General features: G+C 42.4%; 1 protein-coding gene across 10 annotated transcripts in view; it reads left to right on the top strand.

Moving 5' to 3' along the window:
• GYG1 (glycogenin 1) overlaps positions 1-26,357 on the top strand; it is a 31,768-nt gene extending 5,411 nt beyond the window's left edge. Inside the window, exons 1-9 of one of the 10 annotated variants that reach the window (XM_083613500.1) lie at positions 127-266; positions 4,631-4,766; positions 8,022-8,196; positions 9,163-9,325; positions 9,725-9,778; positions 17,786-17,912; positions 23,494-23,713; positions 25,243-25,293; positions 25,517-26,357. In XM_083613500.1, coding sequence (XP_083469626.1) covers positions 4,762-4,766; positions 8,022-8,196; positions 9,163-9,325; positions 9,725-9,778; positions 17,786-17,912; positions 23,494-23,713; positions 25,243-25,293; positions 25,517-25,702 — 981 coding nt within the window. In that variant the 5' untranslated portion in view covers positions 127-266; positions 4,631-4,761 and the 3' untranslated portion in view covers positions 25,703-26,357. Of the gene's footprint in view, positions 1-118; positions 267-325; positions 476-4,630; positions 4,767-8,021; positions 8,197-9,162; positions 9,326-9,724; positions 9,779-17,785; positions 17,913-23,493; positions 23,714-25,242; positions 25,294-25,516 lie in introns of those variants that run through there. The other 9 variants (XM_083613491.1, XM_083613495.1, XM_083613494.1 and 6 more) reach the window with 9 other exon arrangements.
• Positions 26,358-26,764: the final 407 nt, after the last annotated feature.

The raw sequence follows: 26,764 nt of genomic DNA, 5'->3' as shown, positions 1-26,764 counted from the left end.
GCCAGCATGAGCTTTGGTTGGCTGGCCTTCAACTGTCTGCCATTGTGACCAAAGATCCTGGTGTGTTTTTGCACATCATGGTAAGCTAAACAATGAATTACCATGAATGAGCCAGTGTGCTGGTACCCAGAAAGAAGATTACATCCACTTCACTGCTCCCCTGGCATTTCTGCTTCAGTAGCTGAAGCTAAGCCATGGTTTGGCTTGGCTACTAAGACTCAAGATTTCTGGACTTGTACCTTTATTATCCAGCCCATCAGCTTTGTGTATGTTTTGCTTAGAAGCCCCCTCCCAAATAGCAAAGGAGAGAGAAGACTTGATTAACTTTGTGTGAAGGTCCTGGGATTGTGATGAGCAGCTACCTTACTCATGACATCTCAGGAACAGGCAGAGCTACTCGAAGTAGTTACATTGTCAATACCTTCCAAACAACAGTATCAAAGGCTACAGAAAACTCTTCACAGAAGGAATGAGGGTACAATTGCACTTAGGAAGAATTCAGTACAGTCATACCTCTGGTTGAAGTAGCTTCGGGATAAGTATTTTCGGGTTGCGCTCTGTGGTGACCTGGAAGTAACGGAGCACGTTACTTCCGGGTTTCGCTGCTCGCACATGCGCAGACAGTCAAAATGACGTCACACGCATGTGCAGAAGCGGCGAATCGTGACCCGCGCAGATGCGTGGGCGCGGGTTGTGTTCGCTTCTGGATGTGAACGGGGCTCTGGAACGGATCCCGTTCGCATCCAGAGGTTTCACTGTAATCAAAACCACAAATGATCTATGTGCTGAACTTGAGCTCAGATTTGCAGTAGCTCAAGAACATTATCCAGGTGTGCTTACAGATACTTGGTAGCCACAGCCTTTAATTATTCTCCAACTGAGAAAGTTGAAGTCAGGGCAGTAGCTGGTTGATAACTGGCATACGGGTTAAAGCTGTTTTCTTCCTTAATGTGGGTTTTTGAGGCCAGATGACACTGAGCCTTGCATGAACTTAACCACCATGGATGTAGCGTTACTTGATTTTTCTAGCAGCCAGGATAAATATGGGCAGCTTGCAGATTGAGCTCATACTCAAGGACAGGTGGGACTGTTAGCAGTGGCAGTAGGCCAGTCATGAGTGCCTGGGGAACCTGTTGTCCTTCAGAAGTTCTTGGACTCCAACTCTCACCAGCCTTTTCCAGCATGGCCAATGGTCAGGGATGGGAATGGGAGTTTGAGTCTAATAACATCTGGAGGACCGCAGGCTCTCCATCCCTGCTGTAATGCCACAAAATTCTGGCTAGGTCTTAAAGCTGAAAGGACAAGAATTGCATCACCAAGAGAAACAGTACCAGTTATGAAGGACTATCATTTCTCTGTTTAAGCATCCTATCTCCACTCCAGATGCTACTGCATGCACTTAAAACATTGCCAAAGTTGCATGTATCATCTGCAGCACTCTATTCCTTGGTTTATAGGTGGTACATAAGTTGTTGAAATAAAACTAAAAACATGTTTGTAATAATAATAAAAAAATCACTCCAGTGCTATTATTGAGCCTCCAGGCATAGCACTGCACAAAATAGCTCTTTTAGATGCATATGAAACATAACTGGTAAATTCTCTTCACCATAGCATTAACAATTTAACTTTAGCCTAGCCAAATATTTGGGGCAACAACATTGATTATAAAAACTTGTAATTCAAGATTCTGTAATTAATAACCATAATTAGCCCTCCATTATACAGCCTATTAGGCTTAGATTGAAAATTCTCAGCTTATGTTTCCTTGAAGGATTTGACTTCATGTAGCATTCCTAGGTCTGGGAAATTCATGATGCCTATGGCTGATAACCAAAGTATGAACCGCCTTCGCTGAAGCTGATGCAACTTGAAGTGTGAGAGATTGTGTCTTAATGCTCTTAGCTCAATAGCAAAATTACACATTCATACATGTCAGATTTCTTATCCATTAGACCTTACCTTTAGCTGGGACATTGTAGCCCTTTATAATTTGGGCCTGACTAGTCTTAAGGGTTCTTTGTTTTTCATTTTTCTGAAAGGAAACTAGCTTAATTCTAGCAGCAAAAACATATTTGCATATTTTGCTTCAGAGGGAGGACAACCCTGTCTGGATCAAGTATACGTCTCAGTTCCCAGACCCAAAGCCATTCTCCCATGGAGCCCACTCGCTTTACCAGGATTCAGCATCTGTTTGTTGGCCCTCATCCAGTCCCTCGCAGCATCCATACCATGGTCCATGGCTGCACCTGGTTCAGATTTTGTAGAGCTGGGTGTTATCGGTGAACTGATGACCTAGTGTTCAAAATTGCCCAATGGCTCCTCTTGGTGGTTTCAAATAGGTGTTGAAAAGCATTGAGTACAAAATAGTTGTCATGTGGCTCCCCACAGCATGATTGGCACTTGGCAGAGCAGCAGCCACCCAATGCTATTCTCTGGAATTTACCTCCCAGCTTGGTACAAAACCATTGCAACCCTTTGCCTCCAACCCGTCCTCTCAGAATAAAGACAGCCATTAGGTCTGATTCAGTTTCAAATCTGGGCCTGAACCCAGACTGGAATGGGTCTAGATTGTCAACCTCTTGGGCACATTTGCAAACCAGAGAACTTGATATGGGCAAGAGCTTCTAAAGCTTTAAATACTCAAGTCACAGCTATAGATCTTTTGAAATACTTCCAGACTGCATCAGTCTGCCTGCATCCAGCTAAATGGAATATTATATATGCCTTTATTATACATAAAGGGAGTTGCACTGCTCTCCCTTACTTAAGCAGGAAGTACCATGCATTCAAGAAAATTAGTACAGCTCAGAGTTTGTCTTCCGTTAGCTATTCTGGTGTGGCTTACATAATCTGAATTGCTACACAGGTTTCCTAGTAATCATGCAGACTTAAGGGTTCCCCTTTTGCAGACAGAATTAAGCTGTTTTGCCACACACTGCAAAGATTTCAATTCAAAACATTGCTATGCATTGAAACCCAGTGTTGCACAAGCAGACTTCATTGGGACTTTGTATTTCTTCTCCACCCCTGTGCAGGCCCCCATGTGCCCCCAAAATCTGTTGCTGAGGCTGGGGGGCCCTCAAACACATTTGGGGGGTGCATTGAGAGCTGCAGGGTGAGCTATTGTCCATTCCACTTGTGCATGCACAGCATAGGATACAACCCAGCAGCTTAAAGAGTAGGTGTGTATCTATTAACATACTGGTATGCAAACTGATTTGTTCCTCAGTTCAAGGCTCTATTTTATAGCCTGGTCCTATAGCAGCCCAAATTTTTATTTTTTTAAATAACATTTTATTGGTTTTCCAAAAAACAAACAAAATTAAAACTGACTTCCTTCTAAACCCTTCCTTGGTTTTATTATTTATCAAGATACTGCGTGTCCATAATTAAGTTTGTATCATATTTAAATCACTGATTATCCATTCATAATAAAATTACAAGTACGGTAATCTTAAAACCCTGCTAATGTATTAACCTGTGTACATTGCTTCTGTATATATGCAATAGTTTTTCCCATTCTTCCTTAAATTCATTATCGTCACTTCTTCCTAATTTCATTGTCATTTTTGCCATTTCTGCGTATTCCATTAGTTTAACTTTCCAACAGCCCAAATTGTTACAGTAAAGGTGGTGAAGATAGGTTTTTCAGCTGGTATACAGAGAACTCTAAGCAGTATGGCTAGTAGCAGTAGTAGTTTAAAAATTGAAATTTGGACCCGCTTTATAGGCAAAGCGTTCCAGCTTCCACAGCCAGAACCTTAAACGTACTCTGTGTAAGATGTAAATATTTAAAACTTTGGCACCACACTGTGCAGATTGTAACAGCAATTAAATACTGAGTAAGGATGAATAGCTAAAGCTGCTAAAAAGATGGAATGTCAGCTATTGCCCAACTGAGACTTTAGAGAACAGTGATTTATTACTGGGACAAAGTTACTAAGATCATGCTATGCTCAAGCATAAGAATTCATCCTTTAATAAGTAGGAATATCATTCTATATATTCCACCTTGCATGACTCTAGTGATTAATATGTGTTTTCTAATTTGTGGTCAAATGGTGTAAATGAAAAAATCAAATACATTTAACAAAGGCTTGTAACAACTATAACTCTTAAGTTACAAGTCTGCAAACTGCAAAGGAATTCAAATTTGTTGCAAAGGAATTCAAATAAAGCACAATAAAGCACACTAAAGGAATATTTTTGGCAAACTGGGGTTAACTTCCACTCACTGTATAGAATACGTCCCATGAACTCCCATATCCTAAATGTCCAAGCTGAACATTAGTATATAAATTAATGGAATGAAAGCATCTTGCATTATGCATGTGAAATAAAGTTAACTTAAAAGCCTTGCTGGAGCAGGCAAGGGTCTGTCCCATATTCTGTTCCCACTTGGCCAAGCTATGCTTCTGTGGAGCCTACATGCAGGAGAATAACGGCACCAGCCCTCCCTGTTGTCTTCCAGAAACCATTATTTAGATACATGCTGCTCTTGAGATTTGGAGGTTTCAGTTAGTCTGAGAATGAGATCCTTTGTGCTGAACTCAAGAACATATGAAGAACCCTAACTCCTTCAGTACTTGCTACTAATGTGACTTAATGTGTCTTTTTTCTTCTTAAGACCAGTCTTTTGTAACACTCGCCACAAACGATTCATATGTGAAAGGAGCACTTGTACTGGGGTCCTCACTGCGAAACCACAGAACAACAAAGAAGTTGACGGTACTGATCACTCCCCATGTCTCGGATCCCATGAGGTAAGGTGTATAACATATGATACTTGACTAGTCAAGCCACTAAAATAAGAAGTTTGGGTCAGTCTCTGCCTAGTACAGTGGAACCTCTACTCATGACCACAATCTGTTCCGGAGGCCCATCCTTAGGGTGAAACGGGTTGCTGGTAGAAGTGCCGTTGTGCGCAGGTGCATTCGGTGGCGGCCCACTTCTGCGCATGAGCAGGCAGCGACGGCCACTTCTGCACATGTGCAGGCAGTGGCAGCTGCTTCTGCATGTGCGCAAATCACGGCAAACCCAATGTTTACTTCTGGGTTTGCCACAGTTGCAACTTGGAACTGGTCTAAGTAGAGCGGAATGTAAGTAGAGGTTCTACTGTAGAGGGAAACTGAACTAGGTGAACTCTCTTTAGGAGCATTTTTTGGGGCTGATTTTATTTTAGCTAGACAAATGGAAATATCTGTTAACACAGTAGTATATCCTTTACAGTTTTTTTACTGAAAGGAAACAAAACAGATGTGACTTATTTCTCCCTCCCCAATAAAATCCCTATTAGTTCTAATTGGAAGAGAAATTCCCATTCAAGCCAAAAAACTGAAGCTGTGCTGAGATAGTTTACTCCCCCCCCTCCACCAGCAGTTAAACAGTAATGCCAGTCTTCATGGCTTGTTTCTCCTAGGCATTTCCTTCCAAAGTTGTTGCCACCACCAATAACAGTGCATCCTGTTTCTTCATTCTGGTATAAGGCAGCCGCTGCATAGTGGGAGAGGACTGCCTAGAAATTGATTCTAATCAAGCGGATTTGTAGCCTGTTGTTGGCACAAGTTTCCCCTCACATCTGGAGGACCAGTGTGCTTCTGATCATATAGTCCAAAAGAAATAATGCATGTACAGATGTCTGCTTCACAATATCTAGTCAGTCTGCCCATGGATGTTGGAAATACTGTAATACAAAGACCTATGCAATTATTGGATCTCCAGGTACAGGTTGGAACAGAAAGTAGATAACTAATAAAACACTATTTGATCTCTTGGTGGGGGGATCAGGATTGTATATGGAAAATCTACTTTAAAGGAATGATTTTATTAATTGAACTACATCCTTTTCCTGTGAAAACTAGTCCAACTTCTAAATGGTATGCCAAACATGAAAGAAACTTGACAGCACAGCAATTGTCACAACTGGGTTGCTTTACCTACATGTGAATTATTTCCACTATCTGTGGCCTGAACTGGTGCACCAAAATTGCATGTCATAGGAGCTGTAGTTCCTTGGTTAAAATGTGATGTCAAGTGCATGAAACATCATACAAGAGCATTTCTTTTTCTAGAGTTTAAAAATGGTTTAAACTCTAGAAATTTGGTCTACCATTCACTTGGGAAGGACTTAGTTACTGCTGCAGAAGCTGCAGAGGAAAAGCGTGGTGGAGACAGAAGTCTGAAAAGCTGCAAAAAGATTGGAACAATTGAAAGTTGTTGGACACTGCAGCAAAGGGAACCAAATGAGGCCCATCACAGGAGTTAGCAGCTGACCTTAGGGATGCAATTTGATAAGTATTGTCTTGGTTAAGGAAAAGATCTAGAAAATCTATTTTTAATTCAGACTGTAAAATTACTTTTTTTTCTAAAATAATTTCCTCAAACCATTCAGACCTTTTGCTTTACAAAACTTTACAGCATATTTGGGCAAAAGATCCCTGCATTGCAGGATCCTCACAGTCCTTTCCAACTCTATAATTCTATGATTCTGTTTTGTTGGGAGTGGGAATTGATCTGTGCAATTGACCCATGCCTTAAGTGCCATGTCGCTCTACCTGGTATTGGGAGTTGGTTGGGCTGGTTAAAGGGCTGTTTAGTAGAGACAAAGAAAAATAATATCCACTTGGTGGCAGTGATGAAGTTAACAAGTGGGGGCTGGTTTAGCTGGCTGCCTGGCTTGTCTCCCTCCTCTCCCACAGTGCAAGTTACAACCTGTACACTACTCAAGTGATAACATCCCACACTGCAGCTCCTCCACACACCAGTACCATTCCTCCTAGAAGCTGGGGTAATCCTAGCGTGGGGAGGGATTGCTACAATAATCATCTTCTCTGTGGTCTGAGGATTCTGAAACTACTTTTGTAGTTACAGGTAGGTAGCTGTGTTGGTATCTGAAGAAGTGTGCATGCACACAAAAGCTCATACCAATAACAAACTTAGTTCGTCCCTAAGGTGTTACTGGAAAGATTTTTTTTACTTTTGTAGTGAGGAATAGAGCAACAGAAGGTAACGTGAGAAACACCCCCAATATGCTACTGCTTGCAGTATCACGTTTTTTTATAAGCTTTGAATTTGAAGAAGCAATTTAAGCATCTGATATCAAAGAACTACAAAACCAGGCATTGTCTTGATTGGTCTTCAATTACAGTTTTTGGCGAAGAGGTCCCCTGTCTTACCCAAAGTTGAGTCTGCACAGTAGAAATACATATGTTCAGATATTGTCTCAATACTCTTCAAATGTAGAGTTGTAGAATGCTTTAACCCTTTTGTGCATGTAGCAGTTGATCACTCAAATATATTTGTGTCATGTTTTAGTAGCTGCTTTTTGCATGCAATGTAAATGGTGTGTTTACTATGCATTCATAATAAAAAAGTGTTACATAAGCATTTCCATAAAACCTAATCTTTAGAAGTCCCTCTGTAAAATGTCATATGGATTTAGAGGGAACTGAAGGAATTACACAAATTGTAAGTGCACTGCAGCAAGGTCCAGTGTCCAAATGAAACAATTGTTGCTACAACATAATAGCGTAGAATCAAAATATCATAGGAGCTTCATTTTTAAATTTAATTGGTGTTCCGACAGTGCTGACGTAAAGTGTATTCTGTAACCAAATTGGATGTTGTATGAATATCTCAGCTGCTGCCCAGAAGTCTTTGCACAGTCTCTAAAAGCTCCTTCCTCAGCTCTTGCAGCTTAAAATAGCCAACTGTCTTATCAAGTGTGTTCCTAGATCTTTCAGACCAATATGTCTGTGTGGGTTTATGCAGGTCCTATATATGCTGACAGTCCTTCCATGCTACTAATTCACGGCCTTTCAAGAGCATTACCTGAAGGTGTGCTCTTGTGCTCTTTAGAAAGTTGCCGCATGGCTAGGCAAATTCCTAAAGATGTGTTCTTGAGCAGAAATGGAATGAAGCAATCTCCTTTCTCAAAAGATCTGTGGAGAGGTGGGAGTTAATATGGTTGAGAGCAAGCACTGAGCATTGATGTAAATTATGACCATTCATTTCAATAGGAAAGTATTGGAAAAAGTTTTTGATGAAGTGAAGCCAGTGGATGTCTTGGACAGCGGAGACTCAGCCCATCTTGCACTGTTGAAAAGGCCCGAGCTTGGTATTACATTGACAAAACTCCATTGCTGGGAACTAATACAGTACTCAAAATGTGTTTTCATGGATGCAGACACGATGGTATGTACTACTTGTTTAAGAACACATTTGTTTGCTGGATCTCTTAAAGTTTTAGGTGGATATTTATGCAGCAACTTGAGTCATGTGCGTATTATTAAAACAAATTGTTTTGCCATGCTTGACTTGAGACCTGTGTGCTCGCCAGCATCCTGCAAGAGAAACTAAACTTAACCCACAGCATTGAATGCACCCAGCTGTTTTGTGCCAGCAGCAATCTCCTTCCTCTGCCAGTATATGGACAGTGATGTCATCCTAAGAACAGAAGCTAGGTTGCATGAGAAGTTCCTAATGTAAGTTGTGGGGCAACTTGCACAGAATCCCAGAAGTGTCTGCATTGTCTAGAAAGCAGTTTCTTCTCACCACTGCAAAGCTTGGGCAAGTAAGGGCAACATGGTTTTTCTGCAGGTGCAAGGAAGAAGTTCTTGGAGCTTGACTGCATAGAATGAAATGTACTTTTCCCCAGGGAAAAACTATGCCCAGGTAGCAAGTCTTAAACTGTGCAGTACTCTGAGAAAGGGGACTTGCCATATTTTTTGCTCTATAGGACACACCCGACCATAAGATGACCTAGTTTTAGAGGGGGAGAAGAAGAAAAAAAAATCTCTGCCTCTCTGCGCAGCGCCCCCTTCAGCGAAGCGACAGGAGAAGCGGACCCCTTCCATTTCTCCTCCCGCTTCGCTGAAGGGGTGCTGCGCAGAGAGGGAAAGCTGCGCAGCGCCTCTCCAGCGAAGCGAAGTCAGGAGAGCAAGAGGGATTGGTGCGCACCGATCCCTCTTGCTCTCCGGGCTTCGCGTTGCTTTCATTGAAGCCATGGAGCCTGCATTCACTCCATAAGACGCACACACATTTCCCCTTAATTTTTGGAGGGGAAAACGTGCATCTTATAGAGCAAAAAATACGGTATATCATTGCATTCACGGCTGGAATACTAAATTTGTACCCCCAAACTTTCTTCCTGTCTACTAGGTTTTGTCAAATATTGATGAACTTTTTGAAAGAGAAGAGCTTTCTGCAGCACCAGATCCAGGCTGGCCAGACTGTTTCAATTCAGGAGTTTTTGTCTATCGGCCTTCCATTGAAACATTCAATCAACTGTTACAACTTGCAACAGAGAAAGGCAGCTTTGATGGTATGTGCCTAACTGGTTCTGAGCAGTTGTGGGAAGAGCTTTTTTTTTTTTTTTAATACTTTGTGAATGTTGTACTGTGACTCAAAAAAAACCCACTATGTAGGAAATATTTAATGCTTGAACGACTCTGTGCTTTTTGAAAGCTTTCTATAGATTGGGGTTTTAGTTCAATGGATATATGAAACATTAATAAGATTTCCTTAAATTGACTGAAGTGCAGTCAGAGGGAAGTAGGTAATCTGTCGATAAATCGGCTGTCTGTATTTGATTGAAATAACTACAAGGAGAGAGTCTTTTAAAGCTTCAGATTTTTCCTTTAACTACCAAGAGCTTTCATATATCTGATAGTGGTTCTTGTGGTTCTGTTCCATGTAAAACCAACGCTGCTTTATTTCCTAGTTCTGTCAGCTTCCTTACCGGACATGGAACCCAAGTCATGGCGTGAGCCAACAAGTAAATAATTAAAACAGGAAAATTGATATTTTAAAGCATGGCTGCTTTTGGATGGCTTGAACTTATAAAAAGTCAGTCGCTCAATAGTCAAATAGGAAGTGTTGCAGATGCTTTGGAGAACAGAAGTAGAAGGGAAATCTCACTGGTTGCTCTTTTGCTGTGCAAGTGCCATTATATATCTGCTGGGAGAATGGTATAATCAAGGGAAACCTCTTTTGACCATCGCAGAACAGTGTGGAAAAACCAGTTCCAAAACTAGCATGTAGAGAGCCAGGAGTGCCGTAATGCCTTTTGCATAATGCACCCATAGCAGGAAGTGGGGTACCACATTTTCAAACCCTCTATAGTCACCCAGAATACAGTCAGGGGGGAAAGTATTTGATCCCCTGCTAAATTTGCCCGTTTGCCCTCTGAGGAAGAAATGACCAGTCCATAATTTTAATGGTAGGTTTATTGTAACTGCGAGAGACAGAATAACAACAGGAAAAACCCCAGAAACCCAGAAGCCAAAAGTCAGAGATTGATGTTCATGAGTGAAATAAGTATTTGATTCCCTATCAACCAGCCAGATGTCAGCCTACTTGGTATCTTCACTGTATGTAACGAGCTGAGATTAGAAGCACCTGATGTAAGGGAGAGGACTTACCTGTAATCCCAGCTCGTTACAGTACCTGTACAAAAGACACTTGTTGACAGAAGCAATCAACCCAGCAGATTCCAAAGTAGCCACCATGACCAAGACCAAAGAGCTGTCCAAGGATGTCAGGGACAAGATTGTAGACCTGCACAAGGCTGGTCTGGGCTACAAGACTATTGCCAAGCAGCTTGGTGAGAAGGTGACAACAGTTGGTGCAATAATTCACAAATGGAAGAAACACAAAATAACTGTCCACCCCCCTCGGTCTGGGGCTCCATGCAAGATCTCATCTCGTGGAATTGCAATGATCAGGAGAACGGTGATGAAGCAGCCCAGAACTACACAGGGGGAACTTGTCAGTGATCTCAGGGCAGCTGGGATCATAGTCACCATGAAAACAGTTGGTAACACACTACACCGTGAAGGACTGAGATCTTGCAAAGCCCGCAAGGTCCCCTTGCTCAAGACAGCACATGTACAGGCCCGTCTGCATTTTGCCAATGCACATCTGAATGACCCAGAGGAGAACTGGGTGAAAGTGTTGTGGTCAGATGAGACCAAAATCGAGCTCTTTGGCATCAACTTAACTCACTGTGTTTGGAGGAGGAGGAGTGCTGCCTATGACCCCAAGAACACCATCTCCACTGTCAAACATGGAGGGGGACATATGCTTTGGGTTTTTTTTCTGCTAAGGGGACAGGACACCTTCACCGCATTGAAGGGACGATGGACAGGACCATGTATCGTCAAATCTTGGGTGAGCACCTCCTTTCCTCCGCCAGGGCATTGAAAATGGGTCGAGGATAGGTATTCCAGCATGACAGTGACCCAAAACACGGCCAAGGCAACAAAGGAGTGCCTCAGGAAGAAGCACATTAAGGTCCTAGAGTGACCTAGCCAGTCTCCAGACCTTCATCCCATCAAAAATCTGTGGAGGGAGATGAATGTTCGAGTAGCTACACATCAGCCTCAAAATCTTACTGACTTGGAGAGGATCTGCAAAGAGGAGTGAGACAAAATACCTCCTGAGATGTGTGCAAACCCGGTGGCCACCTACAAGAAACGTCTGACCTCTGTAATTGCCAACAGTGGTTTTGCCACCAAGTAGTAAGTTGTCTTTTGCAAAGGGGGATCAAATACTTATTTCACTCATTATAATGCACATCAATCTCTGACTTTTGTCTTCTGGGTTTCTGGGGGTTTTCCTGTTGTTATTCTGTCTCTCACAGCTACAATAAACCTACCATTAAAATTATGGACTGGTCATTTCTTCATCAGAAGGCAAACAGGGAAACTTAGCAGGGGATCAAATACGTTTTTCCCCTCACTGTACCTGCTCATGGAGTTCTTTGCAGTAAATTGTCAGATTAAGGCTAGAAGGCATTTATGCCAGGCTTCCTTAAACTCAGTCCTCCAGATGTTTTTGGCCTACAACTCCCATGATCCCTAGCTGGCAGGACCAGTGGTCACACATGATGGGAACTGTAGTCTCAAAACATTTAGGGGACCGAGGATGAGGAAGCCTGATTTATGCCTTCCTTATCTCCAAAGATGCAGATAAGGAGAAAGATGCAGCTGCCTTGTCAATGGAAGTTGAGCACTGCCGTCTGCAGCTACAACTCAGAGGGGTAGAGCTATGTTATATATAGCTTCAGACAGCTTATTTGAGCAGGGAGAGGTTGCGTTTCAAGTTCACTCCTGCCTTTTGAATACTTGCCCTCGTCCCTGGCTAATACATCTAACAAATCACCCGGGATTGACTTGTTGAATCCTGTTGCGGGAATAATATTTCACCATTATAAATACGTCAGCCAAGCTTTTAAACAAAATGTTAAAATAGTTTCTGTTATGTGTTTATATCTCCCTTCTCATCATATCTATATTGCATGATATCCCATTTTCCTCCAAGAGATTCAAGGTAGCAAACATTGTCCCCACCCCCTATTTTTTTATCTTTACAACAAGCCTGTTAAGTTGATTTGCCTGTGGGAAGGTGATGGGCTCAAGGAATCACAACCAGCTTCATGGGTGAGTGGAGATATGAACCATGGTCTACTACTAAATCCCACTAACTCTCAGTGTACATAGTAAGAAGGTTAAAATAATATTCCAGGTCTTCAAAATGCTTCTAAAGGTTTCAGTCATTTATTTATTTATTTTGGAACCAATTCAATCCCTGGCAGAGAAGAGTGGTAGAAATGAAAATTTGCCCATTCAGACCACTCTAAAACAAATATCTACAGCCATGCTACTTAACACAAGGGTTCAAACATCCATTATAGCATTGGATGGACCAAAAGGTAATTACTGCTTCTAAGAGTGAACTTGGGTAGAAATAAGACTGGAGCTAATGGGAAACAAGAGGGAAAAGTTACTATTTGTGTTTCCAAGTCAAACATTTGCACACTTCAGCCTTTTCCAGGCAGGTTGTGTTCCAGCTTGAAGTTGCCTCAAGTGCCGTTAGGCAGCTTCTACTGTAAGAGCTGATGGGGAAGGAAGCATAGTAGTAGCTCAAGCAAAGATGTTTGGAGCACCTTCAGGCAGCAGTGACCAAGCAAACAAAAGAGGCTGTTGGGGAAGATCAGCTGCCAGTTTTTAGCCCCCAGGTGCCTTGGTTCTGCAACCTTCCTCCCAGCTTTGGACATGGGGAGGTGACCAGGATCACCAAGCAATTGCTAGGACCATCCTTGCTAACTTCCACATCGTAAAGATTGGGTGGGGAGAGGTTTGTTGTTCATCATGCTTGCCCGATGGTGGCTTCACAATTGCTGTAGTGAACAGAATTATTGTAGAAGGGCACCCCTGACATTTGCAAAAGTTAAAAAGAATGGGGGACCCCCCAACGAAAGTCCAATGTGGACTGAGTATGCTCAAAAAGTATGGGATATTGAGTATTTGTTGGAAAAAAGAGAACCTGAACTTGGGGAAGCAGAAGGCTAGCTTAATGTGAAGGTGCACTAGGCTTGCTTGAACCTTGAAGGGGAAACCCTTTTGCTAGGAGATAGGCTTATAAATAAATGCATCCTTTTCTTGCTTAGGCTGGCCACTTGCATGGGCACACCCAACAGGGCCATAATGTATTGCAAGCAAGATAGTGCAGTAGGAAAGAGCCCCCAGGGCTCAAGAAGTCACATAAATTAGACATTCCACATTGGGTGACACCCCTGAGCTTGCTTGCTTGTTTGTATAGCATCATTTTCATTGTTAACAAGGCTAAATTCTGCTGCTTGTGATGGAATGCTTTTGCTCTTTAACAAAATTCTCTGTGTAGGTAATGGTGAAGATGATGGTTGTTCTTTGCTATTATATTGTATGGTTCAAGTACATGGGAATTCTGCCTAAGGAAAGGCTATTTACACTACTTAGAAGCAAAAGCTTTGCTTCTGTTCATAGCTGCACAGTTGAATTGGCTTCAGTTTGCTATAAAATATACATGCAGACTAGATACTGACACCACCATGAATGGATTACCATGGGAATGCAATCCTAGCTAGTCTGGAGCAGGGGGGAAAGCATTCTAGGGCTGCATTCTCATAGATTAAACTTGCTACTAAAGTTACTTTCTAACTTTCGGAATTGCTTGCATTGGTCAGTGGAAGCTAAGAGAAAGTCCTAAGAGGCAGTTCTTGTCCTGATTTCAGTTGCTTTCCACCAGATGCATTTGTTCCAATGAATGCAAAATAACAGGGAGTGCACAATAAAGTACCCATGTCAAATAGCAAGAGTTATTTGGGACTATACTTTTGAATCGCTTTACTGTCTGTGCTGTAACTTAAGCACTGGCATCAGTAGAGCTGGCATGGATACAAGAAGGCTTGTAGTAAGAAGAATAGTGATTTCATGGTGTTTTGTCTGGAACAAAACACAAGTAGAAGTGTTGTGTTCTTTCTGACTGTATTTCACTCATTTGGCTTTGGCATAATAAGATAGTTTTGAATTTATCCGGGGGAGGGAGAGAGAGAGAGAGAAGCAAGTGTGTTGAATTTCATTCGAAGTGGAAACATTATAAATGGGTAAACTCTGATGCTAACCATGGCACATTTGAAAGCAAATGTTGAGTGAAATATTTCTGCTGTGGGAACTAGAAATAGAAATGAAGCTGTTATTTCCTTAGAAATGTGTGCAGCGTCCGCTGGCTTTTCTTTCCTAGCTTTGTGAAATCCTTGCCAGCAAGTAGCCCTGAATCTAGATTACAAAAGGAGGACTGAACCAGAACTTCAGTAAGAATTTGATAATCTTGTATAGTAATCTTGAGTCTGTAGAAAGCAATCCTAGTATACTTCAATCTGCCTCTTTGAAAAGAAGCATATGGAAAGAATTCCGTTTCACAAATCTTTCTCCTGCTAATGAGAAAAAACAATGCAATGCACCTCTTTAGAGGAATAGTTCAGGTACATAAAAGGGCATTGGGCTTAAAACTTCAAACACCAAACAGTAGGATATGCTTGCTACTACAGACATTATTTCCAGCAGGCATACCGCTGACAAAGTCAGAATTTATGGGTTAAGTGTCCAGAACCAATATATCCAATAACTTATAGGTGGCGGTGGTTCTTCTTATTATTAAAAATTATATTCTGTCCTTCACCCAAGGATCACAAGGTGGTTTACAATATAAAAACACAAAAATACTTAGTAACAAACAAAAAATACCCCCAACACACACACACACACACACACACACACACACACACACACACAGTGTGTTTAAAACGGGGAGGCAACCTAAGGCCCATGGGCCAGATGCAGCCCAATCGCCTTCTCAATCCAGCCCACGGATGGTCCAGGAATCAGTGTGTTTTTACATGAGTAGAATGTGTGCTTTTATTTAAAATGCACCTCTGGCTTATTTATGGGGCATAGGAATTCGTTCATTCCCCCCCCCAAAAAAAAAACCAAAACCATCCGGCCCACCACATGGTCTGAGGGATGGTGGACTGGCCCACAGCTGAAAAAGGTTGCTGGCCCCTGGTTTAAAAGCTCATAGATTGTCTGATTAGACAAAGGCCTGGGAGAAGAGGAATGTTTTTGCCTGGTGCCTAAAGATATGTAGTGAAGGCGCCAAGCAAGCCTCCCTATGGAGAACATTCCACAAACAGGGAGCCATTGCAGAAAAGGCCCGTTCTTGTGTTGCCACCCTCCAGACCTCTCATGAAGGAGGCATACGAAGAAGGGCCTCAGGTGATGATCGCAAGGTGCAGGTTGGTTCATATGGAGAGAGGCGTTCCTTGAAGTATTGCAGTCCTGAGCTTCTAAGTAGTGTGGACAGTTTGTCCCTCCTTGTGTAAATGAAATGTTAAAAGCTACTATCAGTCTTATGTAATAGTTCCTACATTTAGTTATTGTTAAATGCATGTTGAGAATGTATTGGCTTATCTGGAATTCCTGCTGCCTTAAACTGAAATGGATCTGAGCAGTTGTTGTTTGATGTGGAGCGGGGAACCTGTGGCCTTCCAGAAGTCATTAGATTACAACTCTCACCCATCCCTGACCATTGACTAATAATAATAATAATAATAATAATAATAATAATAATAATAATAATAGAAGCTGTCTGCCAGTATATTATTGATCCAAATAGTAACAACTGTTGTAACCATTATGGATGCCTGAAAAGCCATGAACTTCATTTTTCCCAGGCTACACCTAAAACCCAGACATTTCTGTCCGAACTCTGTCTCAGGCATACAAAATCTGCTTGGGTCTGCCAAGTTTTGCTGTGGCTTTGGCTCTAGTTCTGAACACAGTCATTAATTGGGTCACTGGAGCAACTGCATTAAGTATTTGGGACCTGTTTACCTGAGGGACTGTTTGGTCCCATTTGTGCCTATCTGACAGCTTTGATCTGTGGAACATGTGCTTTTTAGAAATGTCATATAATGCTCATTCTACATTTGCAAAGAGTTGAGCTTTCAGCATGGTAACACCTATGTTTTGGAACTCTCTGCTTAGTGACGTTATGTAGACGTCTCCAGGTGTTTTTTATGCCTGCTGGAAACTCTTCCCTTTCACCAGATCTCTGATTTAGTTTTGTATGTTTGTTTTTAAAAGTGTGTTTCTGACTTTTATCTGCTTTATTGATTTTCTTACATACACCTCTTAAGATAGTGTTTCAATTTTAAAAAAATTATAGATTTTTCTAACTAATTAAAAGTTGGTGTCCATAACTCTTGTACAGCAATACATGGGGCTGCCTCTGAAGACGGTTCGGAAACTTGAGCTGGTGCAAAATGCAATGGGCAGATTGCTCACCAGAATAAGACAGTTTGAGCATATAGCACCAATCCTGGCACAACTGCACTGGCTGCCAATTAGTTTCTGGACTCAATTCAAAGTGCCTATAAAGCCTACAGAGCTCAGGACCTCAATATCTTAAGGATCACCTTGCCTTGTATGAACTGACCCAGACCCTGCACTTGTCATCTGAGGCCCATCTCTATGTCCCCCATCCTAGAGAGGTTCAGAGGGTGGCAACAAAGGAACTGGCCTATTCTGTGGTGGCTCCCAGATTGTGGAATGCTCTCCCCAGAGAGGCTCACCTGGTGTCATTACAACATGTCTTTATGCACCAGGCAAAAACATTCTCTTTACCCAGCCTATTAAATAATCAATGGCCTGTGGGGGGCGGGGAGGACTGTTGTTATGACTATTTTATTATTAGACTGTCAGTATGTTTTTTATTATGTTTTTATCATTGATGTTCTGTAATGTGTTTATCAGAAGATCCCAGTACAATATTATAAAAGGTGGCATATAAATTGAATGAATGAATGAATGAATACATAAATAAAACCCCTCACTTAAAGGCAATACACCACTTTGACAATACAGTGGTATCTCGGGTTACAAACACTTCGGGTTACAGACTATGCTAACCCGGAAATAGTACCTCAGACTTTGCCCCAGGATGAGAACAGAAATCATACGCCGGCAGCAGTGGGAGGCCCCATTAGCTAAAGTGGTACCTCAGGTTAAGAACTGTTTCAGGTTAAGAACGGACCTCCGGAATGAATTAAGTTCGTAACCAGAGGTACCACCGTATCATAGTTGCTGCCTTGCTTCTCTCCAGAATTGGCTAGGCTGAGTTGCACAACACACAAGGCCCTGTGACATCTATTGCTTTCCATACTGCAAAATAATCTGAAGGCATACTGTATGACACACACAACCCCTTCTCAGGTCACTGAAGCAATTGCCTTGGGTAAAATGCCAGCAGTTTGGAGGCAAGAATACAAACTCATGAGTCACTGGTGCTTGCACACATCTTGATTAGACAAGGGGACAACTAGCACTTAGAGTTGTCGTCATTGGGTTGCTCAATTATGCATTGTCATGGCCCCTGTTAAACTCTTATCATGTCTCTCTTTCAGGTGGGGACCAGGGTTTATTAAACACTTTCTTCAGCAGTTGGGCAACTACAGACATCAGCAAGCACCTGCCATTTATTTATAACTTAAGCAGTATTTCGATCTACTCCTATCTCCCAGCATTTAAAGCGTAAGTGGACAAAATGTATAAAATTATGTATGTGGTTTCTTCTGTTCATATTATGTGAAGGCTGTTTCCAAAGTGGAGACCAGTCTGGTCTCTGCTTGTTCTTGCAAGGTGCCATCAAGCAAGAGCAAATATAGTCGAAACGAGAGATTGACCTGTTGATATGAAAGTGTTCATACCTCATCTAGGACAGGAAGTTATTTGTAAGTCTGACTTTGCTAGTAGACCTCAATCTGTTCTAAATTAAATACCTAAGATATGTTGATTACAACTGGGGGTGGATTGTATGAGGTCTTTCCCACTTCTTTATCTTGTGACAGCCATCTGGGCCAACAGTGTTTACAACAAATATAATGTCTTAACTTCAAAGGCAGGACTGGGGAACCATTGGCCACAGCCAGCCTAGCCCAGTGGCCAGGAAGAACGGGAGTTGTAAGACGGCTTCACCTAGCTTCCTGATCTTTGTTCTGAGGACTTGTCCTGATGTGGCTTCATATCATGGAGGTCCTGCAGTGTGGCTACTTTACATCCATTACATGGAATGTTGAAACCCCTGGGTCCATGTGGGAGGTGCCCATGACCCTGCTCCTTCCAAAGCTGCTAATACCCACCCTAAAACTGCATCCCGTGTGGCCCAGGGATGGTCACCCCACCTTTAGTATAGGAGCTCTCCTACCGTCGCAGAAAGGACCAGTAATGCAAGATATAAGCCACTTTTGAATACTTCCCAATTGTCTAAAACCTCCACAAATGTAGTCCACGTTTGCTTGAGACTGAGTGCCAACAGGGCTGTTGGAGAGGCCTGCTTTCAACCCCTCCACCCCAGCCACTGCTGGGGGAGAAATAGGCTAGAACAACAAATGGCTCTGTTCAGTTGCCACCTCTGATCGTGCGGGCAAGTGGGCATTGCAGTGTCCCTACAGAAATGCAATACAGGTACTCTATAAAATCCTTTGGAAAAGGAATGAGAATGCCTTCTTAAAAAGGTAATATTAAGACAGTCTAGGACTTCAGGAAATACAGTGGTACCTCTGGTTGTGGACAGCATCCATTCTGGAGCTCCGGTTGGATCCCGAGGTTTCCACAACCGGAGGAACCGTTTCTGCGCATGTTCATGTGGCCGAAACCTGGAAAAATACTTCTGGGTTTGCTGTGTTCACATCCTGAAGGATATGCAACCGGAGGTGTGTGTATCCAGAGGTACCACTGTATTGTGAGCTGTTGGACACTGAGGCACAGTGTGTGTGTGTGTGTGTGTGTGTGTGTGTGTGTGTGTGTGTTTCCTTTGAGTAGACACGATGCACAATACAGTCACATCCTACATTTAAAACTTACAGTGCCAGCCTCTATGGGTCTATTTAGAAGTAAGCCCTGTCAATTCAGTTGGATTTACTCCCAAGTAAATGAGTATAGGATCGTAGCTTTAAGTCCCTTTGACGAGAGCCGCAGACCATACGGTCTTAGTCAAAAACATATACAGCATAGTGTATCTATTTCCCAACCCTGATGCAGCCTAAATTATTCCTTTATGATGCCAGCTGTAAAGAGTCCAGATTTAAATTCTCCCTGGAAATTGTAAGGTTTAAGTAAATATCTTAACCCATGCCACTCATATATCCAGAAGTTAATGAGCGATTTGTATGAGCAAGTCTCCAGGCAACATCAAGTAACTAGAGTTCTGTGGAGCAGCTAACGTAAGCAGTGTGTTCGGTGGCTCAGGTTCAAAATGTCTTGTGATCGCAGCATCATATGAAGCACTGTCAAGTTAAAATTAGAAGACTTATTCTTGGAAGTCCATGCAAACTGGAATGAATACATAGTACTGAGTGGTTGGTGGAGAGAATATCTGGCTCAGTGTATGGTATTGTCGTGTTGTGTCTTTAAGCTGTTGACTTACTTGAATCATGTGATACCTGGTTCCTATGTTTCACCTCCTTTCTGTTTTGAGGTCAGGTTTGTTGTCTCTGCTTTTGGTGGACCCAAGGCCGTTCCTCTGCCCATTCAAGTGACAGCTTGAAAGCCTGAGTCTCTGGGAAACTTGTGGCTTTCAGGGAGAATGAATCTGAACACAAGATGTCCCCACCCAGGAGATTCAAGCTGTGCCAAGCAGTTACAGCTCACGGAATGAATGACATTTTAAACCCTGTTATGATCACATCTAATCTGCTGGCTTTTTAGAATGGAAAAGGGGATTTATCAAAAACAGGTGCAAACCTCAGCCTCTTAAATAAAATCCTTCAAGCAGTGATGTCAGGGTTCCAAATAGGTTCAGGTAGCTAACTTAGCATTTTGCTCAGACGAAAAGGCAGTTGGCAGTGGACAAATGGGATCAAATTACTATATGGCAGGCCTAGAATGCATGTTACTCGGCAAATAAGTTGCCCCTTAGAATCCTACTAAGTTGACCTGATGTATACCTAACAGCACATTCAATCTTCCCACATACACCAATAGGCTGCCTTTTTAGTTCGGCCTCTGCCCCTCCATTGCTTTGAGCTTGACTTTGGCTAGTCAGTGTATACACACAGAGAGAGAGGGAGAGAAAGAGAGAGATTGTCCAAATCATTCTATAACTCTGCTGGAAGTCAACAAGGGAGGATATAATAATTTCATCCAGAATCTACAAGCAGCTGCAGGCCTAACTCCCTATAGTAAAATTATTGAAGTAAATGAGGCTTCCATACAAGAGCTCGCCAGGTTTATGGTCAACTATTATTCAAGTATCTCCTAGACCAGTGAACTATGAAAACTATAGAAATAACCCAGATGCAAACTGTCATGTGAAACGACCAAAGCAACTTAGAGATGAGAAGTCAAAATTGAAAAGCCTTTTTAAATAACATTTCTTTTCTTCTTTTTCGGTACTTTAACCTGGAAAAGGTGTCCTGTATATTACTGCACGGGGTTTGCAGAGGACATCTTTTCCCTTCCATCTAGCCCTAAACCTTTCCTCATTATGCTTTAGAACAAAAGCACTCAGGAACAAGCCTCTCAGCTTGTATTGTTGCTACATTGCTGGGGGAAAGAGTGTTAACCTTGGAATATGCATTCTTCTTCCCATTCTTGCCTCCCGTGATACTATAAGCAGCCATGGGCTCAAGCAGGCAAATTCCTTCCATTCCCTCTCCCTTTTTTCTTTTTTTCTTTTTACGTTCAGCCGAAAGCTTCAACACTCAGTGGCTTAACAGCTCTTGACCCTAGACTTGACCTCCAGACTTGCTCTGCCTGACTTCAGGTCCACTGAACATCTTGTTTCCTTCCCAAAGGGCAGGCATTGGGATAGGTATTTTTGTATTTTTCTGCTGCTAACTGCCGTAAGATCTTCAGACACAAATTTATATGGATAAATACATTTGCTCACAAAAAAATAGTATTTTTCTTACCTCCGTATCCTCAATATTCTGTAGATCTTGGAAACTCACCAAGCCCTATAAAACCTGTATTTTTGAACACCTAGGAAGTCATCTGATTTTATGTAGAAATCATCACCTCTTTTCTGGGTGGCCTTGTTTTGCTTCCAAGCAGGCAATATACCCTCCCAGCTTTGCTAGTAGAAAGGAAAAGTTGGGGACCTCCGTCAGATCATTGCAATAATAGCAGTGACCATTTTGCATTGGGGGGGGGGTCTATTATGCCCCTGTTCTCTGGTCCAAAAGGACCCATGTGTTGATGATCGTGTGTCAATGAGACACACCTAAAATTTCAGCCTGTAATGGGTGTTGTCTCTTTGGCCTGCAATAAAATAACAGTAACATTTTGGAGGTCCCAGGTCGCAAGGTGGTTAGATTGGTCTCAACTAGGGCCAGGGCCTTTTCAGTACTGGCCCCGACTTGGTGGAACACTCTGTCACAAGAGACCAGGGCCCTGCAGGACTTGACATCTTTCCGCAGGCCCTGCAAGACAGAGCTGTTCCAACTGGCCTTTGGTTTGGACTTAGTCTGACCCTTATGTTTCCCTCCCCTTATGGTTTTGATGAGGCTGCATTTTAAATTGCATTTTAACCTGTATTTTAAATTGGGTTTTTTTTCCTATTATGTTTTTACTGTAATTTTACTGGTGTTAGCCGCCCTGAGCCCGGCTAACGTACCCTCATATTGGAGGTTAGAGATGTGGCTAAACCTGGTTTGGAGTTTTGCCCCCAAATCCGCTTGTCAAGATTCTCTACCAGACCAAATTCAGCACTTGGTTGCATGCATGAGCTTTGTGCTATATTGGCTAGCATGCAGTTGCAGTGCTTGAACTGTCTCAATGGACATGCTGCTGTCCATTTAGCACAGTAATTGCTGTGCTAAAATGCTACATTCCTCCATTGTTTTTGATGGGCAGCTCTCACTTCCAACTTGGGGGAAGTCTATAGGGACCAGATATTTTCCACATCCTTACAATGGGGCATACTAGAATTTTCTCTAGACTAAACCGAATGAAAATTGTGTTAAGTTCTGGAAGCTCACAGATCCTTGTTGGTCCCCTTACACTTTAGTCTCTTTGAACTTCTTCTACATAACTAGGCAGCCACAGACTTGCAAAAAACAACACCCACCCCATGTTATCTCAGGTTGTTTCAGTTTTGCTTATGAATAGATAAACTATTAATCACTCATATATTTGTATATATGATAAATATGGAGTTCTGTTGTGTAATGCTGTGGAAGCACAGGAAATGTGCAAAACTTGGTATAAAAGCCAGCATTTTAGGGATTTAAGGCTCTACTGAGCCTAGGGCTTGCCGATCAGGTCGGTGGTTCGAATCCCTGCAACAGGGGTCCCAGCTCCTGCCAACCTAGCAGTTCGAAAGCACACCAGGGCAAGTAGATAAATAGGTACTGCTCTGTTGGGAAGGTAAACGGCGTTTCCATGCACTGCTCTGGTTTCACCGGAAGCGGCTTAGTCATGCTGGCCACATGACCCGGAAATACTGTCTGTGGACAAACACCGGCTCCCTCGGCCAGTATAGCGAGATGAGTGCCACGACATTTTATTTAAAAAATGTTCTAGTCCTAAGGCTGCAAATCAGTATTGCCATGCTATATGGTGTGAACACTAGCAAAATGTTTAGATGCTAGAATGGGGCCAATTGAAGGCTTGGTTGTCAGGAGCCCTAATGTCTTGCATACCTCTTTGCTATTCACATGACAAATTGAAGCAGAATGAATTATGCAGACTATGTGCTACTTAATACAGGGCATAGAACAGTGTTTCTATTGGCACTGAATTGTGCCAAATCTCACCTGCTTCAAATGGTGAGATGCAGCCTCTTCATATGGGGTTTCCTGCTGAGCAATTGCCCTAATACTTATATGAAATCCCGGTAGTGGTGGCTTTCTGGTGGTGTTACAACAGCTACTATTGTTTGTTGTATTCAATGCATACAAAATGAAGTTCTAGTCTTGGTTTACTTAAAAAAAAAAATCAAATCAATTTAAAGCAGCTTACAAAGGTTAGTTACTTTTTTTGTAGAATGGATTAGGTAGGCTTACTCCTGTGTGGAGGAGCCATGACAAAGTGCTCCCTTCTGCAGCCACCCATCAAGCAGAGCTTCTCTTGACAGCTGCCTTCCAACTCTTAAAATTCTATGATTTTGTAGGTTTGGGACAAATGCTAAAGTGGTTCACTTCCTGGGAAGACTGAAACCGTGGAACTACGCGTATGACTCCAAAGCAAAAAGTGTCAAAGAAGATGCTCAAGATCCCACAGCGATTCATCCAGAGTTTCTCAATATGTGGTGGGACATCTTTGTCACAAACATCTTGCCATTGCTACATCAACATGGTGTCGTTAAAGACACAGCTACTGGTGTAAAGGCGGTAGGTGTCCTTAATGTATTTAACCTGCCTTAACTGGAGAGTTGTGTTGGGGGGGGGGTAGGAGGATCATGTTCTTTGCGCTTGTGAGAAAGCCATTACTTGGCCTGAAACTAGCATGATTGCTACAAAAACAGCTTGCAGTCCTGCAATCACAAGGCTACTTAGGGATAATGACCTCAGCCAAAATGGGTTAGCTTTTTCCTTAATTAATGCAGCACACTGACTTGGAGGTGGAACTGTTAACTAGTGGTTGGGTACCAGAATATGTTTAACACTTCTGGACTGTGCTAACGGGCAAACTAAACAGTAACTGGGCCAGGCCTACCTATATTAAGTGATCAGTAACCAGATTCTTTAAAGGTTTGTCCCACATCCCTAAAATGTATTACTAGATATTACAGTTTAATACTAGTTTTTGCTAACAAGGTTGTTAAAGGGGGTCAGGAAGCATGAACATAAAGTAGGATTGAATGTTAATATAGTAAGCCTTGAATCTTCAAGATTCAGCTGTATTATTTTTGGACTGTGTAGACAAATTGGTGTAGATCGGATGGCTGCAACCGCTGTCTTGACACTGCATTATTGCAATTTGGAGAGGTCTTATATGGTGACTGGCCTGAACCATATGAAACTCACTAGACTGAATTGTTTGGCATGGATCATTACAAAATGCTTACTGAAAACTCTGTTAATCATATGTGCACAGTGCTTGGTGGTAACACTTTCTAACTGCTACTTAACATTCTGTAAGCAAGTTAGGTGTGGTCCAGAGCACCATGGGTTGTATCCATTAGGTTGTACTCAATGGTAGACCCTTTGAAACAAATGGACCCAAGTTAAGTCATGGCCATTAATTTCAATAGGCATACCTGGATGTGAATAACGGTGGATACAGCCCTGCATCTCCAGTAGTCATCATTTTATTCTGTATGCCAATGGATTTTTCTCTTTAACTTCAGATCTAGCAGGTTTTCTGCCTCTTAACACTCATTTGTGTACTCTGGAAGTGAAATTAGTTGACATCCAGATGGCCATTTAAACATCCAGATTCGGCAAGATTCAAATTTAGGTGGCTTAGGACTTGTGCGTGAAACCTCCAGACACTTCATGTTCTGTTTGCAGTGCTTGGCAGCACCACATATGCAAACTTGTCAAAAAGTGATTTTCATGCGGATGTGCTTGCAATTCTTTATCAGCTCCCTTATGCAAACAGAAGTGGCAGTTGATCTGCTTATCTCTAATGGTGGGGTTGTACCTGCCATCTTGGATTTTTGTATTGTAATAAAACTAGAAAGGTGTACCTACAGATTCTCAATAATGATAAGCTAGAACTGTCATGACTCTAGGCTTTCCCTGTCTTAGCTAGCCAAAACTACTTGGCTTCTCATGCATGCAGTGCAGCTTTGAACACTTAAGCTTGGTATACAGAAAACAGTAGTTAAGTGCAGTACCTTTGGGTTGCAGAAAGATCTGTTCTTTAGCTATGCTTTCTGTTTCCCCTATTTCACCTTTCTAATGAACTGTTGCAGCTATCGGGCTTGGTCTATACACTGGCTTTCTCTTGTGGCTTCTGCAGAGAGGTATGAAGAACTTACACCTGTTGCTAAACTACCCATCTGCTGTCTCGTTGACTTGGATATGCCCTTCATTATTTTACAGCTCCTTCATTGTGTAAATGGTGCTTGCTGCTTTGCATGGGAATCTCTCGTTGGTTTTCCTACCTGCCGCTCTGTCGCTTTACGCCTTACCCCTTCTTACAACAATGCAGTGGTACCTCTCCCACTCATTCTTCTCTCTTTTCAGGAAGAGGTAGCGGAGGCCGTGTCCCACTTGTCACTTTCATCTGCAGCCGTGCCAAACTCGCCGCCGTCACCACCAGCTATATCCTCAGAAGAGCGCAAAGAGAGGTGGGAGCAGGGCCAGGCTGACTACATGGGAGCAGACAGCTTTGACAACATCAAGAAAAAACTTGACACCTACCTCCAGTAGAGACGCACTTGTATCTGCTCTACAGACAACAGCAATACAAGGACGTGTTTCACAGCTATAGCAACTAGGAAAGTCAGATAGGGTCAAATTAAACTTGCTAGCAGCTTTGCCCACTGCTCAGCTGAAGGCTGTTGGCAGTACCGCAGGTAAGAACTGAGCAAAAGCTGTTGTTCTAAGTATGAATCCTTATCCTTGTGCCAATCATGTGTCCAGTAGCCAGATCTTCTCCTCTTGCACAAAACCTGTAAAAGAACTTGTTGGGAACAGGACACTGGACTGGCGTGATACTCCAGGCTTACACCTATAGGACTGTTGTGCTTTACCTCTTCCTTTCACCCCCCCCCAAAAAAACCCCAACCACCATGTTTTGCTTGCTATGTTAAAATAAAGACTAGAGGTTAAGGCAGCTACAGTGAAGGGGCCTTACAGTAAGGACATCAAAAAAACATGCAGCAGCAATCTGTGTAAAACCATTGCTTTTCTGTCGATTCCAGCCTTATGGAAGACTTCTGACCAGACTTCTATGCACAGTACCTATAGCATGGCAGATACTTTTGTTCAGTTCTGTGTACTTCTGGGACTAGCAAACCTTTGAACTGTTAACCTGTAAAATGGCACTGAACATGCACAATAAAAGAAATCATGGTAAAACCTATAGCACTGCTCAACTTTTGTCAAGTGGCAGTAAAAACTGCCCCCTCAAGCCTACTGCTCAACATCTGTAGGCTGTGACATCAGCATAAGCTTTCAGAGCAGAGCCTGTGAAAGAGATTTGCTCATATATTACTGAAAAGCATCTGCTGTTGGGGCTGTTCCAGCATTACATTTTTGCTGGGCTAAAACTGATTCTGTGTTCCTCTTTAGTATGGTAAATAGTAATGGTAAGATCACAGGTGTGGCACATGGTACGAAGGAGAATGGGAAGTGTGTGTGTCTTTGAGTTCCATTGGATTCTCTTCTGTAGTTCATCTAAAACAGAACTAAATTTCTGGTTTAAGAAAATAATGGCTGCCATAAAGGTGTGGTCAAAGTGCTTACACAAATGCTGTCGGACACCTAGCC

Source organism: Podarcis filfolensis (genome assembly GCF_964270895.1).
Source record: "Podarcis filfolensis genome assembly, chromosome: 5".
NCBI classification, from domain to species: Eukaryota; Metazoa; Chordata; class Lepidosauria; order Squamata; family Lacertidae; genus Podarcis; species Podarcis filfolensis.
The sequence above is the reverse complement of the archived record's forward strand: the minus strand, read 5'-3'. Positions and strand labels throughout refer to the sequence as shown.